Source organism: Carettochelys insculpta, chromosome 20, assembly GCF_033958435.1.
Source record: "Carettochelys insculpta isolate YL-2023 chromosome 20, ASM3395843v1, whole genome shotgun sequence".
Classification (NCBI taxonomy): domain Eukaryota; kingdom Metazoa; phylum Chordata; order Testudines; family Carettochelyidae; genus Carettochelys; species Carettochelys insculpta.
The window spans coordinates 3,128,316-3,145,110 of NC_134156.1; the positions used below are offsets into that span (position 1 = coordinate 3,128,316).

A 16,795-nucleotide genomic window follows, 5' to 3' on the forward strand; every position below is an offset into this window, starting at 1 on the left:
GGCTATAGAGATAGCCAGTCTGTAGCTTGTGAGCCCTCCCTGGTCCCGGGTGCAGCCTCCCAGAGCGCTAACCTGTGGCAAGATCCCATCCCATAACCTCTGCATCTAGGTAGGTTCTCCCTTCACAACAATAAGCGGGAAGTAACGGTCCTCAGAGACCTTTTGGAGCAGGACTTTGGTCTCATGGAGATGACAAATATATTTTCTCCCCTTTATCTGTATGGTGGAGCTTCCAGGTTGAGTCTGTTGGAGATAGCAGCTTCCTTTTAAGCACATGACATCTTAGGAACTGGAAAAGGCTGTCCTGCCCAACATGCTGGCCCTGTCTCATTTTCCTGTTGTCCCAATGTCTTGTTGCGTCACCAGAGACCTGAGCCTTTCAGAAATATATCTATCAGCATGTTGACCCATTTAGATTTTTAGCTTCTGTGAACTCCCCCGGTGAGGTGTTTGTTCTGTGACTATGTACTCCTTTGCACTAAGTTGTTCTGCCAGCATTTCCTTGCTTGAGTGTCTAGTGATTTTTTTTATTTTTGGGGGCTATCGTGATCTGTACATGCCCAAACTGAGGCAGTAAAACAGAGCTGAATATTCAGAAACTACTGAGTGTCTTCTCCTGATAATCAGGCCGTTCCGTCTAAGATGTCTCAAGCTGGACACCCAAAAATACAGACACTTTTGGTCACATTTGAAAATTTTGTTCCTTGTTCCTAGCATCCTGGTTCCTTGACCTATGAGGAGAGGCTGAGGGACTGTGGCCTACTTCATTTGCAGAAGAGAAGAGTGAGGGGCGATTTGATAGCAACCTTCAACTTCCTCAAGGGGGGCTCTAAAGAGGCTGGATAGAGGCTATTCTCAGTAGTGACAGATGGCAGAACAAGGAGCAATGGTCTTTACAGTGGGGGAAGTGTAGGCTGGACATTAGGAAAAACTATTTCATCAGGAAGGTAGTGAAGCACTGGAATGCATCACCTAAGGAGGTGGTGGAATTTCCATCCCTAGAGGTTTTTAAGTCTCCGCTTGATAAAGACCCGGCTGGGATGATTTAGTTGGGGCTGATCCTGCTTTGAGTAAGGGGCTGGACTCAATGACCTCCTGAGGTCTCTTCTAGCCCTAGGATTCTATGATTCAATGAAATTCCTTGGATGAAATCCCGACCCCAATGAGGTCAATGGGAGTTTTGCTGTGGACTTCAGCAGGGCCAGGATTTCTCCCTCAGTCTTTAGGTTATGCCAAATAGAATTAGACCCTGCCCCGAACACACACTGTGAACACAAATACACAGGCACACCACCCATCAGCTTTACCTATCTTTCACACTTTTAAAATGTTCTTGTAGATCATCTCCAAGGCTGGTCTTTTCCAATTAACTAAACACCTTTGAACTTTTCTTGCGGTTTGAGATTTTAAATGCAGTGTCAGTTAACTGCAGATACAGCAACGAAGGGTCCTGTGGCACCTTATAGACTAACAGAAAAGTTTTGAGCATGAGCTTTTGTGAGCACAGACTCACTTCATCAGATGCTGGTCTTGGAATTTCCAAGACCAGCGTCTGATGAAGTGAGTCTGTGCTCACGAAAGCTCATGCTCAAAACTTTCCTGTTAGTCTATAAGGTGCCACAGGACCCTTCGTTGCTGTTACAGATCCAGACTAACATGGCTACCCCTCCGATACTTGTCTGCAGATGTCACTGTCCTTCCCTTTCGATACACATAGGACTCAGTGGGTCTTTGGTTCAGCCCTAACTGGAGGAAGCTCCATTGCAGCCTCTCATTTCTTTCTCAAATATTTTCCATTTTTCTAAAGCAGATTTCCCAGACATTATAGAATTCCGTATTTCCTTAGGGTATTTCACATTCTTCCCCCAGCCAACTTTCTGCAACTCAGAAATGCTCACGCTGCTTCTTTTAGCACTTGCCAGCCTCTAAAAATCCCATACTACTGTGGCCACCATAACAAATGCTGCTCAGCTTTAGCCTCGCTTCTTCTACATGACATGGCCTATCCAGATCCCCAAAACAGGCAAAGTACAGCCTGCCACAAGGCACATGTTTTGCAGCTCCTGAGATGCATGTAGTTGGAGTGGGTTCTTCCCTGTTTGGAAGTTTATGTAGACTTCCGTGGTGCATTTGTCTCACCACGCTAACTGTGGACTGATATGCCGTTCACTCTTGGAGAGCTATCTAATTGGACTGAGAAGACCTTCACTTTTGGAGAACAATCTAGTGTTAAGCTTTCTTTATTAGACTTTACCTCATTTGTTAAGAGTAAGTTCCCAATAGCATTTTCTTGCAGTGTGCACAGCAAGCTATCTTGCCTTGTCTCTGCAGCCATGATGGGCACCTCCTCCTTTGGGATACCTTCTGAATTCCCCAAGGTCTCCCCAATCAACATTCTATCCTCCTTACCTTCCCCCACTACCTTTATCACCATCTTCCAAACACAGTCCTTTTTCTAACTGCCCTGGGTCCAAGGATTATCTGTCCTAAACTAGCTGAGAGGAAACAGCCATGCATAGCCTCTATCTCTGACGCTGGTGGTCTGTGGCTAAAGATGGGCAGCATTTGTAATTCCATGTGAGTTTATCTTCCTCCGTGACAAAACCAGGTGAGATCATGGCTCACCCTGAACAGATGTGCAAATGAGTGAAAGGTCATGGGGAGCCCTCCCTCCAGCCTGACACCCCTGGACAGGGTTGGAGACATCATCCCAGGGCTCGCATATGGGACTTTTGAGGGCCAAGTGGTTCGTGTCAGATGCTGTGCCAGGGAGAAACCAGAGAACTGCAAACCAAACCATACCCTCCTTAGACACTGTGGAGAATTTGGCTGGGGCGTGAAGACTGGGATTCTCAAAACGCCTAAGGAAGTTGGATGCTGTCAGCTCCCTTTAAAAAAATCAAGGGTAGTTGGGTATCACATTCCTTTGGCGCTTTTCAATAAGCTTGACCTGAGATTTGTGGAAACTCTGCATTTCACAGACCTTTTGCATCTAAATCCCAGTGCTGAAATTCTTGAAGAAACATAGTTTTCACTGTACATGTACACACAAAAATGAGTGGAGGCACAACCTTGTTGGCACATACACACTGCCACTGAAACACATGCTATCTGAACCGTGATCAGAAAGCCCCACGCCACTGGAGTCACGAGCAAACCTCCCTCTGACTTCAAGGATTTCACTCCACGTGTGCACACATCCAGCCCCTTTCTGGTACTCGACGGTGCCTGTTTCTCTTACAGTTCACACTTCCAAACTCTGAGCAGGTGACGGAGTTGCTGTAAGAGGAACAAGATCACCCAGGTTACACACCCTTAGCCTCCCCCACTTGTGTTGAGAAGATTCCCTAAAAGCTGCTCATTTATTGCTTTTGAGAGGGGCTCCCTAAATGGCCAATACAGTGGATGAGCTGAACCACAGCAGCTATATCATACCTCTCCAGGGACATCTGCACTGCAATAACAACTGTGGCACCAAGCCTCAGAGCTCAGCTCATTGAATTGGGCTCATGGGGCTAAAAATTCCAGTGTACTCCTTAGGACTCGGACTGGAGCCGAGCCTGGACATTGACACTTCAGTTTTTAACTCTGCAGCTCGAGTCCCTTGAGACCAAGCCAGATGGCCCAAACCAGATCCAGGCATGCCACACTGCAGTGTAGACAGACCATTGATGCCCAAGTTTGAAGGCTACCCCTGGACTGCAGGTGTCTGAAATTTGGCTTGATGAAGTGCGTGGACTGAAGGGAGTGGGCTGAGAACTACGATTCCCTCTTGTTAGAAGTACGTCAGAGACCCAGAGGTGAGTGTGTAGTGGGAAGGGGGATGGATAGACACCAGGGAAGGAATATTGTTTGCTAGCAGTGACCTTCTGTTCTCCATTACTCCCATGAGGTTCTGCGCAAACTGTGGACTTAGTCCACCTTACAGCAGCAGAGCTGAGATAAGACTCAGGCTGGTCAGTTCAGCTCCAGAACATCCTTAGTCACTTCCCAGAGCTCCTGGTGCCTCAGGGAGTCCTGCAGAAAGGAAGAGGTGAGTCAGGGACTGGCTGGGTCCCTGAAGGAGGGTGGGTGTACAATAGGTGGGGTGGGGCATGCGGGTGTAAGGGATGGTCTCCCCTGTCTGCAGGACTTGGCCAGCTCCCACAACTTCCCCAAAGGTGTTGTGCACTCACCTGCCGCAGGGCCATGCCAGCAACGGGTGGGTTCTGAGCCAGGCTGCGCTGCAGTTTTTCAGTGAAAACAATCAGCTGGCTATTTGCACAACAACAAAACAAGGTCGCCCCTGAAAGCGGTTCCAGCCGGCCCCTGGGCAAGCAACCACCACCCACTAGGCCAGGCCTCAGCTGGGTGCCGGGCCTCTGGAGTCAAGGGAGCTGTCTCAGCTTCCACAAGCAGATCCTACTCCGACCCCAACCCCCCCACCCCAAAGCACTGCTCTGTCTGGCCGCCTCCCTCTCCCTCCAGGCCTGGAGACGTTCCCCCGGCTGCTTCGCCCGCTCCCAGACGGGGGTCACTCGTTATTGTCCCGGCGTCCCGGGCTCTGGATAAACCATTACGCGGGCCCGAGGTCTCCCAGCCCCACCTCTCCGGCCGTGCGCTGCGGCGAGCTGTCTCTTTAAATCCGAGGGGCTGTGCTCTCTCAGGCCACCGTGACAGCTCTGGGCGTTGGACCGGCGGATGAATAAACAGCGAACGCGCCAGATCTGGGGTTTCACACCAGGGCTCCGAACCGCCACGGATCCCCCTCGCCGCCCCGCCCACGCCGCGAGTGGCTCGCAGCCTGCGCCCTTGCCGGGCACCCTGCCGCGGGGGAGCTTTCATGCGCGCTGGGCTGTCCGTGTAGCAGCTGCCGTCGGCTGCCCGCGCTCACCCGGGTAAGTCTGGCCAAGAGCGGGGCGCGCTCCCTGCCCTTCCCCGGCTCCTCTGGAAGCGCCTAGGAAGCTGGAGCCGGCTGGGCTTTGGAGCCGCGGGGCGCGTCGACGAGGGCGCGGGCGCGGGGTTCGGGGTCCCCCGGGATTAGGAAGAACAGGGGGCGTGTAACCGCCCCCCCCCGCCCGATCGGGGAGGCGCTGGGCGGAGCCCCGAAGCCCCAGTTGTGCGCCCCCCTTTCGCCCCGGAGCGCCCCGCGCGAGGCGGAAAAGGGGGGGCTCCGCACGGGCTGCAGGAGAGGGGGCCCGGCGAGAGGAGAGTGGAAGCAGCCGCCCCCCCCCCCCACGGCCGCGCCCGCTCCAGGCACAGCGACGCCCCCCCCCGCAGGGTGCGGCCACTGGGACGCGCCGCTTCCCCGGAGCCGCGGCAGCGCACAGCGCCCGGGCGCGGCGCGGGGCCGAGCTATTTATAGGCGCTCCGCGGCTGCCCCTGCCCGGGCCCGGGCGCGGGCCCCACCCTGCGGCACAGACGCAATCCGGGGCGTTGTTCCTCGTTAAAGGGGAAACTTTATAACTTGGCGCCCGCCCGCGCCCGCCTCTCTGCGTCTGCCCGGGACCCGGGACTCCGCACTCGGCGGGCGGCTCCTGGAGAGCAGTGAGTAGCCGCCCCGGCCCGGCGGTGTCTGGCGGCGGGTAGCCCCCCCTGCCCGTGCGCCCCCAGCCGGGCTCCCGCCGCCTCCCCAGCCCCGCTGCCCCCCCCCCGCCTCGCAGCTTGCCCCGGGTTTGTGGGCCCGGCTGGGCGCACGGGCCGGCGGCCGGTTTGGGGGCGGGAGTCGCCGTTGGCTGGGGCGAGCGGGGCGCCGGGGGCGGAGGGTGGAGCTGGAGGCTCCTGGGATCCCCATGCTGCACGCCCGGCCGGGGCCGGGCTCCGTGACCCCCGGGGGGGGGGCGAGCTGTGACTTCCCGGCACAGCCCCCGCCGCACAGGAAGCCCCTGGGCGAGCCTGGCTGCCGCGGCCCTTTCCAGGCGCTGGCAAAGCCTCCCCGGCCCCTCCCCGAGGCAGACTGTTAAACCTCGTTCGCTCGAGCCCGTCGGTTTGTTCCCGATCCCTGCGGCGCCCCCTGCTGCCCTCTCCGGGGTAACGGTCCCTGCAGCCGGGCACGCCCCAAAGGGCTGTCTGCAGGGGTTTTGCTGGCGCTTAAAAATCGCTCTCTTCCCCGCCTTCAGACCTTCCCAAGACTTCTGCCAAAATGCTCCTCTTGTTGCTGGGGATCATCCTGCTCCACGTGGCGGTGCTGGTGTTGCTCTTTGTCTCCACCATCGTTAGTGTAAGTACAAAGTTCCTCTCCCCCTGGTCCAGGCCAGCTTCGTGTGGGGGCCCCCTGAGTGTCTCCAGGGCAGGGGTTGGGGAATGCGGCATGTGGCTGTTTGTCACCTTGCACAGTGTGGTCAGTGAGAATCCTTCAGGTTGAGCCTGAAGTTTTTCAGCAAGCAGAGAAATCCTTAATCAAGTCTCAGTAGTCAAGGTCTCAGAAGTCTGCACATCAAATCACTGTCCTCTTGCTTAGTGCTGAGAGCTGCCTGTGGGTTAACTGGAGTGCAGAAATGTGGAGGCCCTGCCCCAAAGCAGTTCAGAATCCAGGGCTGTGTTCCACTGTTAGCTTCGTCTGTGTAGACAAAATGAAGGGCCAGATCTTGTGAAATTAAAGGCTGCTCAGCGCTCCTCCAGTACCAGACATTCATGCAAGGTCTCTGAAAGGTTTAACACGATAACTTAGGCGGAGGTGTAGTTAATTGTTTACAATGCAGAGGATCTGCTGAGCTAGTCAATTCCAGAATGTCTTTCAAAAGAATTTTTAAGGAGATCTTTAAAACTACCTCTAATATAATAACTGCTGAACTGGTTGTGGTGGATATGAATCAGTTACTACCAGCTCTGTCAGTGCATGGAAAGCTACAGCCAGAGGTAAGTGAAGTGTTTCAGGGCTTTGGCACATATTTAAAGAGAGTAACAGACATCTCCTCTTTTATGCTGCTGATACTAAAGTACGTGAAAAACAACATGGAGCATATTCTTTCCAAACTCAGCTCAGAGAGAGAGAGAGGGAGAGAGAGAGTGAGAGAGAGTGTGTGCATGCACACTGAAATGAAGATCCCGAGACAAAATAACCAAAGCAACTGTAAAAAGTCAAAAGACAACAGGAATGAACACGCACTGTTCTGTCGTATTCTCACAAGCCCATTTAGTTGAGCTCAAGCTTATCTTGCTTTGGCGACTGTGCTTCGCCTCCCAGGCTTTTGCTGTCTCCTCTCACAGATTTGTGTATTTCTTTCAGCAATGGCTCATCGTTAACGGGCGCACAGCAGACCTTTGGCAGAACTGCAGCACTCTGAGTATCCCAAGTTCCTTTCAGTGTGTACCATCCTCCACCAATGGTGAGTGATCCAACAGCTTGTCTGCTTCTCCAGAAATAGAGACTTCATCCGTTTAATGTCCCCCGCTCCCCAAGCCTTTAGAAACTGACAATCTCTGCAGCCTCTGGTACATGCCCAGCATGATACATGAGGGACAGAACCAAGCTCCTCGATGAAAGTGGTTCTTTAACCATTGTTATCCCAGGGGTTTTGCCAATACAGCTTCTGAAGTAATGGTAATGGAGTAGAGGTGGAAGAATCAGGCCCCAAGTAAAGCTGCAGAGCAGGGTGGGAGAGAAGGAGAGCAATTTAGCTAATTTCATGTAAATGCTGCCATTTTATTCATGGACCTTTGGGCTGCTCCTTATTTTTAATGCAAATGGACAACCAGACCTGTTTTGCTGGGCCTCTGTCTGTACAGCAGCTCATAGCACCCTAGAAGACCAGGCTTGGTTCACTGATGCCCAGTGCCTTGTGCAATCGTTTATCCCAGCTCACAAGGTGGGGCAGTATACGCACCTTGCACAGGTGGGATTGGCTGCATGATGTGCAGTACAATGGATACTCAGCCCATGTGGCCGGGTTCTCAGAGTCGTGGTGAGGTCAACAGGTCAGATTCCTGCTTTCTGTGACATCAGTGTGAGCCCAGAGTAATGCCATTGAGATTAGTGGAGCATTAGCTCACACCAGGCCTGGGAGCAGCAGCTACCCATTGGCAGAAGGGAATGCACAGCAACATACGGACAGTGTGGAAACCAGTGGGATGGCTGCCACAGGCCCTACCCAGCAGGTGTTAAGAGACCAAATCTGCTCTGCTGTGGTTCTTTCCCATTGCATCTCCTTCTGCAAACAAGAGGCATGCAGGATTTATGCTGGTGTCACTGAGAGCAGAATTTGGGCCATTGAATCGCTGCAGGGAGGGGAGAGGCGCTGGGTGTGGTCCTGTCCCCTGCCTTGCTACAGACTTATAGGTCACAAGTTTTTTGTGGTTAAAACCCACTTCCCTGGGTGTTTCCCTTCAGAGGAAGTGGGTTTTACCCACAAAAGCTCATGACCTAATAAGCATGTGAGTCTCTAAGGTGCCCCAGGACTGTTTGTTAATTGTGACACTCCAGACTACCAGGGCTACCCCTCTGAGACTTGCTACAGACTGTTTGTGAGATATCAACAGTTCCTTCTCCTGCCGTGGGGGGATGATGGCCCCATGTGACCTCTTTGTAATGTGCTCCTGGCAGTTCTTAGTAGATAATACCTAGAGAAACAAACAGGGGCAGCCCTTGGAATGGGGACTTTTACTGCCCTGACAAGTGTGCAGTATTTTTAAAGGGCCAGAGCAGAGCAGATTTGGTCTTTGATGAACACCTGCTGGGTGGGGCCTCAGGTAGCCACTCCCACTTGTTTCTATACAGTTTCTATATTGCTAAGTAACCAGGACAGATCTCCAGCATTCCCTGCGGCCAGTGAATAGCCGCAGCTCCCAGGATGGGTCCCAGTCCTGGTGCAAGTTAGTACTCTGGGTGCTCACTTATCCTGGGGAGGTGAATGAGTTTGAGGACAGTTAATCGTTGCACATTTCCCCTGCTCCATCTTTGGTATACAGGTGCTTGCTGTCTACCTAGGCTCCCATCTCTGTAGTTTCCTGAGCACGGTGGCTTTGGGAGGGCTCAGTAATCAAAAACTTCCCACTGCTCAGCTGGCGTGGGCTAGTCCAGCACTCAGTCCATCGGCCTCTGTGATAAAGTGGGAATGGAGCCTCGGTCACCTTCCCAAAGTCGCTTTCAAAACGTGAGTCACCGTGAACCAAGCTGTTGTAAGCTATCCTTCTGCATGCCTGGTTAGTTCTGTAGTGTGTGCTTTGGGTAAGGGTTAAAGAGCAAAATGGGTTTTGTAGAGGCCACGTTTTACTTTTGAGTTACACTCGCAGATGTTGAGAGCCATTCGGCAGAGCTGCCCTAGATCAGTGGTTGCCAACCTTTTCACTAGTGCGGACTCTCAACCTGACCAGCCCACCTCGTCTTCCAGGTGTTCACAGACCTCTCCTATCACCTGCCAAGCTGTTCACGGACCCCCATCAAAGCCAATTCTAGCTGTATGTACACTTTGTTAAATGAAAAACGAAACCACATAGATTTTTCTGAGAGCAATTAACATTAACAACATGATTGGAAAATATTTACTTTAAAAGCAATACTTAATTGTAAGTTTACAATTAATTTAAAACTCATTTTCTATGATCCTTTTTTGTATCTGTTTTCCACAGACCCCCTCCAATACCCTTGTGGACCCCCAGAGGTCTGCAGACCCTGGGTTGGGAACCTTGGCTTTAGATTTATATGGAGCCCAGGGAGCCATTTCTTGCTATCACCTTTTCAGTCTAGCCTGCCATCAAAACCAATAGGAGTGGAGCGAAGAATTAATAGCTCAGAATGATGACCTATGACTATGAGCACTAAAAGTCCACATAGAAGTTAGGGACCAGGGCCTGTTTTTCCTTGTGCGAGTGTAAACCATTAGAGAACCCACTTGTTCTCCGCCAGGGAGACAGTGGTGCTGTTGAGATCAGATTCGGGTGCACAGGGAAAATCCAGGTGAAAGTATGATCCGAAGCTGGCTTGGGACGCGGAGTGACTCGCGCTTTGATCAGCTGGCTTGTCCATGTTGTGTGAGGCCAAGGAGTTGTCTCTGTATATTGTGGGTTCGGAACTGCCGAGTGTTGTAGGGGAGGCAGTGCAGGGTGGTGGATGGCATGCTGGACTGGGGCTTAGGGCCCTGTGTTCTAATACTGGCATGCTGAATGATCCTGCCATGGCCACGTCATTCTGTCCCTCAGTTTTCCCCCCATGGTCCCACTTCCTTTATAACCCACTTTGATGTTCTTACGTAGCACTTGGCTAAGTATAATTACCTGCACAGTATTTTTAGTGGTGCGCTTGGCACGGGGTTATGCTACTCTCATTACTAGCTTTAGGAATTTGCATCTTCACTTTCCTCCCTGAGTGGTTTGAACCCAGCATAACCCCAGTGAGTTCAGTGGAGTTGCTCTTGATTTACAGCAGTGTAACTGGGAGTTGAATCCCATCTCTGGCCAGTGGGAGCTGCTACCCCTGCAATGCCAAGAAGTGGGAAGACTGAGCCCCTAGTTTGAAGGTAACACTGATGCCAGGGTGGGTGGGGCGCATTGGACAAGTGAAGAAGGAGTGCGTTGTGGCTAAGGCATGCAGGGAGTGAACCCTTCGTGTGGTTTAACAAGTTCTTATCAATTTCCACTGTGCTGCAAAGCGAGGCTCGATAATTTTTTAGTGGAAATTTTCTGGAGAAACGGGCCAGGCTGCTGGTAATGAAATCCTTGTGGGTACCCCATGTTGGGAGATAAATGCAGGCACTTGCCTGGCCTCTAATTTTAACTGCACTGAAAGCGGAGCCATGCTTCTCATCTTGGGAAGAGGCTCACGTTTCCAGGGAGTTGGAGTTCCTTGGGCCTCCTTCACAGCCTTCTAGCAACACCTAGTGGCCACAGGACAGACCGTCTGTTCAGAGCAGCTGGAATCTTCAGTTACAGCCCTGCAGATTACCATAGTTATGTCCTGAATCAGCATTTGGCAGAATCTGCCTTGTACTGCTATCTGCAAAGTAGGCAGGCTGGTTCACGTCCACTCATGCATGCTCCAAAACAGCTGTAATGCGTGTTTAAAAATAAGGGCTGTAGTAATTGCTCCCTGAACACAGGGGAATCTTTTTTTTTTTTTGCAGAGAGGAGGGAAAACTAATTGTCAATCTTAAATGTGCCTCCTACTTGAAATAAGTAGATTACTGCACATCTTAAGGGGAAGTCTCCTGGGAGTTTTCTGTAGGGTATGTTGTAAATAATGAGGTAAATCTTAACCCAGGCAAGAATGGCAAGTGTTTTTTAAACAGAGATCTCTTTGGGTGCTCCTAGTCAGTCAGAATTCTGCTGCTGATAGTGAAATAAATTACATACCCGGAACCAGCGAGAGTGGAACCTTTTTCGAGCCTTTCAAGTGATTTTATTTATTTTGACTGTTCAAGGCAAACAATTGAGCAGCCGGTTTAAAACTTTGACCCAGCGCTGCCAGTTGGAATGTATACATGCATGCGTCCTGCAGTTCTAATGGTGCTTTTCCTGTTTATGCCTCGCTGCTCTGTTCTCGTGAGCCAGCAGAATAATAAAATCTGAGCTGCTTCGAGGAGTTGGGACCCAAACCTGACACAGGCTGGGAAAAATCACATAAATTCAACCTTCTGTCCTTATTTGAATGTGCCTCTCTTGACAGTTGTACATGAACACACTGGTCCTGTGATGTTGCTGGAGCCATGGACGATAGGGATGTTAAACCACTAATGGGGAAGCATAACGGCGAGCAAGATGCTTGCTGATACGCTTACTGCTGACCTGACCCTTGCTGGTGAACTCTGGCGGTCGCCAGCCGCACCGGAGCAGACCCGGCCTTAGAGGGGTCTGGCAGCAGGACCTCACAGTCACAGTGGGGCTAGGCCACAGGCCCTAGTTAACCCGTTAACCATTTTAACATCTGTGATGCAAAAGCCCTGAGAAGCCAGTGGGTTTTTGCATGGGCAAAAGTGGTCTGACTGCATTCATCTCTGTGCAGGATTAGGGTTTCATGCGTTAACCAAATGACTAGGTATATTGCTAGCACCAGCAAACCCCTCGTTTCCCTCCTGTACCATTGTCTGGTCAAATGCAGAACAAAAAGATGCTCTCTGCCCCAGAGAGCAGACATTCTCACGCTTACAGTTGTTTTCCATTTACCTGCGATGGATCTTTTTTTTTTTTTCCCCAGTAGAGAAAATTGTGGCGGGGGTTTGTTTTTATGCATGTAAATTAATTTGGCCTCCATTTCCATAGTCTGAGTACCTCACCAGCTTTACAGAGTTTATCCTCTCAATCCTGCTGTGAGGTAGGGCCGTGAGATTATTTCCACCCTACAGATTTATCATTTTTTCCACTGAGCACAGAGACATCAAGTGATTTGCCCAGGGTCATAGAGGAAGTCTGTAGCGGAGCATGGAAATGAGCCTGAGTCTCAAGTCCCAAGCTGGGTACCTAGCTGTTGGACAACCCTTCCCCACTTCCATTCCCCCCACTGGTGCACATTCACACATGCCTCAGTGAACATAACACAATTTATTCTGCACGTGCATGGAAGAAATTAGTGGGAACACTGTCCCTATAAAAGGTCAGACTCTAAACACTCTTTCAGATTAGCCCCTCTGACAGTGTATTTTCAGTTTTTTTCATCACCCATATTTTCGCCATCTTCTGGGCACTTACTTTCCTTGTCCCTCCTATACAACATTCTACAAGAGACTCATATAAACGGGTTTTCAAAGCATAGAGCATGTTAGGCTGTTGCACAGTGTCCTAAAAAGCTTTAGGAAAACTTACATTTCTTTCTGTGCCTCTGCCAAAAAACCTATTCACCATTTCATAGCATGGCACAAATTCCACCCTTGTGCATGGACATGAAATTCCCATTGACAAGTTTGGCAGAATTTAGTCCGTTAGTAGACATGAGTATTTTCCCCCAACCCATCATAGGAGTTAAGTCTGTACTGGGGAGCAATCACTTGCCAAATTTCCCCCTCTATTGATAAATTCAAGCATAGCCTCCTGCAGCCTTTGTAAAACTTGGCAGGGCCTGATCTTGCACCTTGAAAGTCAATGGGAGTTTCGCCATTGATTTAGTTGGACTCCACACCACTTGTGTGGTGATAATTAATATTTGCTTGTAGATCACAAGTTTCATAGATGGGGGAAAATGGAGGCACAGAAAAGGAAGGTAAGGAACTTGCTTAAAATCAAATAAGCCCCACTCCATCAAAGTGCCACCAGGTAGTAATTGAGGCTGGAATGTTCACGAGAGCACAGAATACCTGAGTGTTGAAAGCTGAGCCAGGTGTCTCGCAGCACGAGTGTTGGAGAACGTGGTCTTTTTATTTAGGTCCCTTATGGGAGCTGAGCTCTTTGGAGGATCTGGTCTCTGGAGTGGGTGCTGAGCAATTGAAAATGTGGCCCCAAACTTCTGACAAATTGAGACCGTGCCATGCAAGTCACGACTTGGAAATCTGTGAGTGGCACAACCAGACCTGAAGTTAAACATCTGGGAAGAGAACTTACTTCTCCTGACTCCAAGGCACACAGGGGCTGGCTTTCAACTGGACTTGAATGATGACCTCAGAAATTTCTTTCTGATGGCTGAGTTTGAGCTTCCTGGGCATATGGATCTGACATTCATGATGCAATACTGTGGAAGGTCACTCAGAGATGAGCAAGCATCTCAGTCAGTGTGGGATGCCCCTGTTCCTTTGGTTTTCACGTCGGAGGGCTGATTGCTTCATTTGCAACATTTGCTTGCTAGATAATGTCATTTTTCAAGAGACCGAGAACTATGCCAAAAATGTTGCAATCGCTGCTTTGTTTGTGCTGCCAGACATTCCTGCAGCAGACGTATCTGAGGAATTCAGCACTGAATCCCAGAATTGTACATCTAGCAGACTATGGGTCAGATTCTCAACTAGCAAGGGTGTTGAGGGTGGTGAGAACCATTGAATCAAACTATAAACCTGGTGTATAAAAGAAACCACTTCAAATGGAGGAGTACCTATCTACTGATGTCAATCCAGTGGAGTCTGGAGTTATGCCAGCAAAGAGTTTTGACTCTATAGCTACGTCTACATGTGAAGCCTACATCGAAGTAGCTTATTTCGATGTAGTGACATCGAAATAGGCTATTTTGATGAATAACGTCTACACATTCTCCAGGGCTGGCAACGTCGACGTTCAACATCAATGTTGCGCAGCACCACATCGAAATAGGCGCTGTGAGGGAACGTCTACACGCCAAAGTAGCACACATTGAAATAAGGGTGCCAGGCACAGCTGCAGACAGGGTCACAGGGCGGACTCAACAGCAAGCCGCTCCCTTAAAGGGCCCCTCCCAGACACAGTTGCACTAAACAACACAAGATTCACAGAGCCGACAACTGGTTGCAGACCCTGTGCATGCAGCATGGATCCCCAGCTGCCGCAGCAGCAGCCAGAAGCCCTGGGCTAAGGGCTGCTGCACAGGGTGACCACAGAGCCCCGCAGGGGCTGGAGAGAGCATCTCTCAACCCCTCAGCTGATGGCCACCATGGCGGACCCCGCTATTTTGATGTTGCGGGACGCGGATTGTCTACACGTGCCCTACTTCGACGTTCAACTTCGAAGTAGGGCGCTATTCCCATCCCCTCATGGGGTTGGCGGCTTCGACATCTTGCCACCTAATGGCGATGTTAACATCGAAATAGCGCCCAACACGTGTAGCCGTGACGGGCGCTATTTCGAAGTTAGTGCCGCTACTTCGAAATAGCGTGCACGTGTAGACACGGCTTATGAATTTTAATGCTCAGAAGTAGAGCTGGGCAGAATCCTTCAAGCTTTGTCACAAATTGGTCTCTCTCTGTCACCACTCCCAATGGATTTTTTCCCATAAAAAAGTGTTTTTTGCCTTACAACTTTTGTTTAAAAAATGAGAGGAAACTTTAGCAATGAAACACTTTTCCCTCTTCAGAATTGTTTGTTTTTGAACAAGTTTTCCTGTTTCCTCTTTCTGGTCTGTTGATCGTTGCTCTGTGACTTTCTGTTGGTTGGCTGGGTCACAGCTTGGGATGATGGCTCTTGTTTTTTGGTATTTGTGAGGCCGAGTTTTTGAAAGTAATCCCATGGGAGCTTTGGACACTGGTTACCACCCTCCATGGGAGGGGAGAGCTTTCTGGTTTGCTGACGTGATGGCCAGCAGGTTGGCCCATACATCAGGGACTGGAATGGGCATTTGCAGAGCTGAAAGCATAAGCTGCTAAACTTGAGGTAAAGAGCAGAGGCTTGCATGCTGCTGCCCCTCAGAAATGCCTGTTCTTCTGGGGATCGGGCCCAGAGAAGGACCTGTGCCATCCACCCACTAGTGGGTTCATAGAATCACAGGGCTGGAAGGGAACTCAGGAGGTCATCCGCTGAAAGTTTTGAAGACTGCTCTTGCTATACATGGCCATCTTGTGGAAATACAGCCTCAGATCTGGGGCTGCCGGGCCTGCATTGCTCCACAGGGCATGGGTGCCAGAACCTTGCAGGCTCAAGCCTTGGAAGTTTTCTTCCCTGTAGAGCAATTCTTGAGTAGTGTGGACTAGAGCTGTTGGAGTGGGTTCTTCTGCCACTCCAGGCTGCCGGCTTGAAGGGGTGTGCTGGGAGGGAGATGAGCCCAGTCTGCCCCAGCAAGCCCTTAGCTGCTGAGACTGGTTCAGCACACAGTGCCCCAAATTACAAGTGAATCAGCTCTAAGGCCCCCTTCTGTTGCCATGCTGTGTGCTCCCTGTCCACTGCTGAGTGTGTCAGATCTATAATCCACGTAGATGGGAGTGCAAAACCAGGACAAGCCGTAGCACCTCAAGTCACGACTTACTCAGATGGATCACTAGTGATACACCCCGTTGCAGCTCCATCAATGTGCTTACATCAGTGGTTAAAACCTCAGTGCAGCCAAACACCAGGACTCAGAGCCATGTACAAGAGCCAGGATTAGCAGTCCGGAGATCTAGGTCCCCTGCCCCTAGATAGACTGTGCATCTGAGTCATTGCAGAGATCATGCTTTTTGGAAAATTCTCTCCATGACTTTGCAGCGGTTATACACACTGCTGTGACATGAAACCTGCTCTTAAAAATGGGAGGTCAGTAGAAGCTGCCCATGTGGAATAAGTGCACAGTACTGGACAGCAAGCCACACGAGATTGGCTAAGAAAATTTTGCCCTTGGCCAAGATGGAGGTTTCAGATGCCTTTTTCTTTGCATTGGGTGAAGCGGGAGGGAAACACGGTACTTGAGTCGTGGCTACATAATGCGGTAAGCCCTGCAATCTGATCTATCTGCAGCTCTTTTGAGGGCCACTATTCATGTCTGTGTTGAAACACATGATGTCGAAATACACACGACTTCACCACCTTCTGTCTTCCTTCTTGTTAAATGGATTGGCCACCCCATCTGTCTATCTTCTTTTGCTTTTACCAACGCATGTTTAAACTGTCAGCTATTCTCAATTTATCTTGTTCGATATAGTTCCAGTGCAGATTAATAAAATATTTTGTTCTCAGTTGGCTACTTAAGGGCAAAAGCAGACAAATTAGCAGGGAAAGATAAATATCCAGAAGGAGAATGGTCCACCTTGCTGCAGGGACAACTGTAAATCTGGTTTTGATTTGTTTATATTAATCTAAATTGGGAGTAACACAGTGTAGGAGATCCATGGAGGGAGAGAGGTGTTATTCAGCCTCCTCACCTGTTACCTCGCTAATTGTCATGAGGAACCAGATTCTCCACTGGAAATCAACATACGTGTTGTCTTCTAACTCCAGCTGCAAATGGATTCAAGATGCATCCAGTAGAGTTCTCCACACTCTTCTGATAGCAGATGCAAGTTAGCTGAGCCGAGCCTGGTCC

At 50.4% G+C, this 16,795-nt stretch overlaps 1 protein-coding gene across 2 annotated transcripts in view; it reads left to right on the forward strand.

Moving 5' to 3' along the window:
• The first annotated feature begins 4,722 nt into the window (after positions 1 to 4,722).
• Positions 4,723 to 16,795, forward strand: part of PMP22 (peripheral myelin protein 22) — a 34,898-nt gene continuing 22,825 nt past the window's right edge. Inside the window, exons 1-3 of one of the 2 annotated variants that reach the window (XM_075014750.1) lie at positions 4,723 to 4,877; positions 6,099 to 6,199; positions 7,208 to 7,307. In XM_075014750.1, coding sequence (XP_074870851.1) covers positions 6,122 to 6,199; positions 7,208 to 7,307 — 178 coding nt within the window. In that variant the 5' untranslated portion in view covers positions 4,723 to 4,877; positions 6,099 to 6,121. Of the gene's footprint in view, positions 4,878 to 5,308; positions 5,527 to 6,098; positions 6,200 to 7,207; positions 7,308 to 16,795 lie in introns of those variants that run through there. The other variant, XM_075014751.1, reaches the window with a different exon arrangement.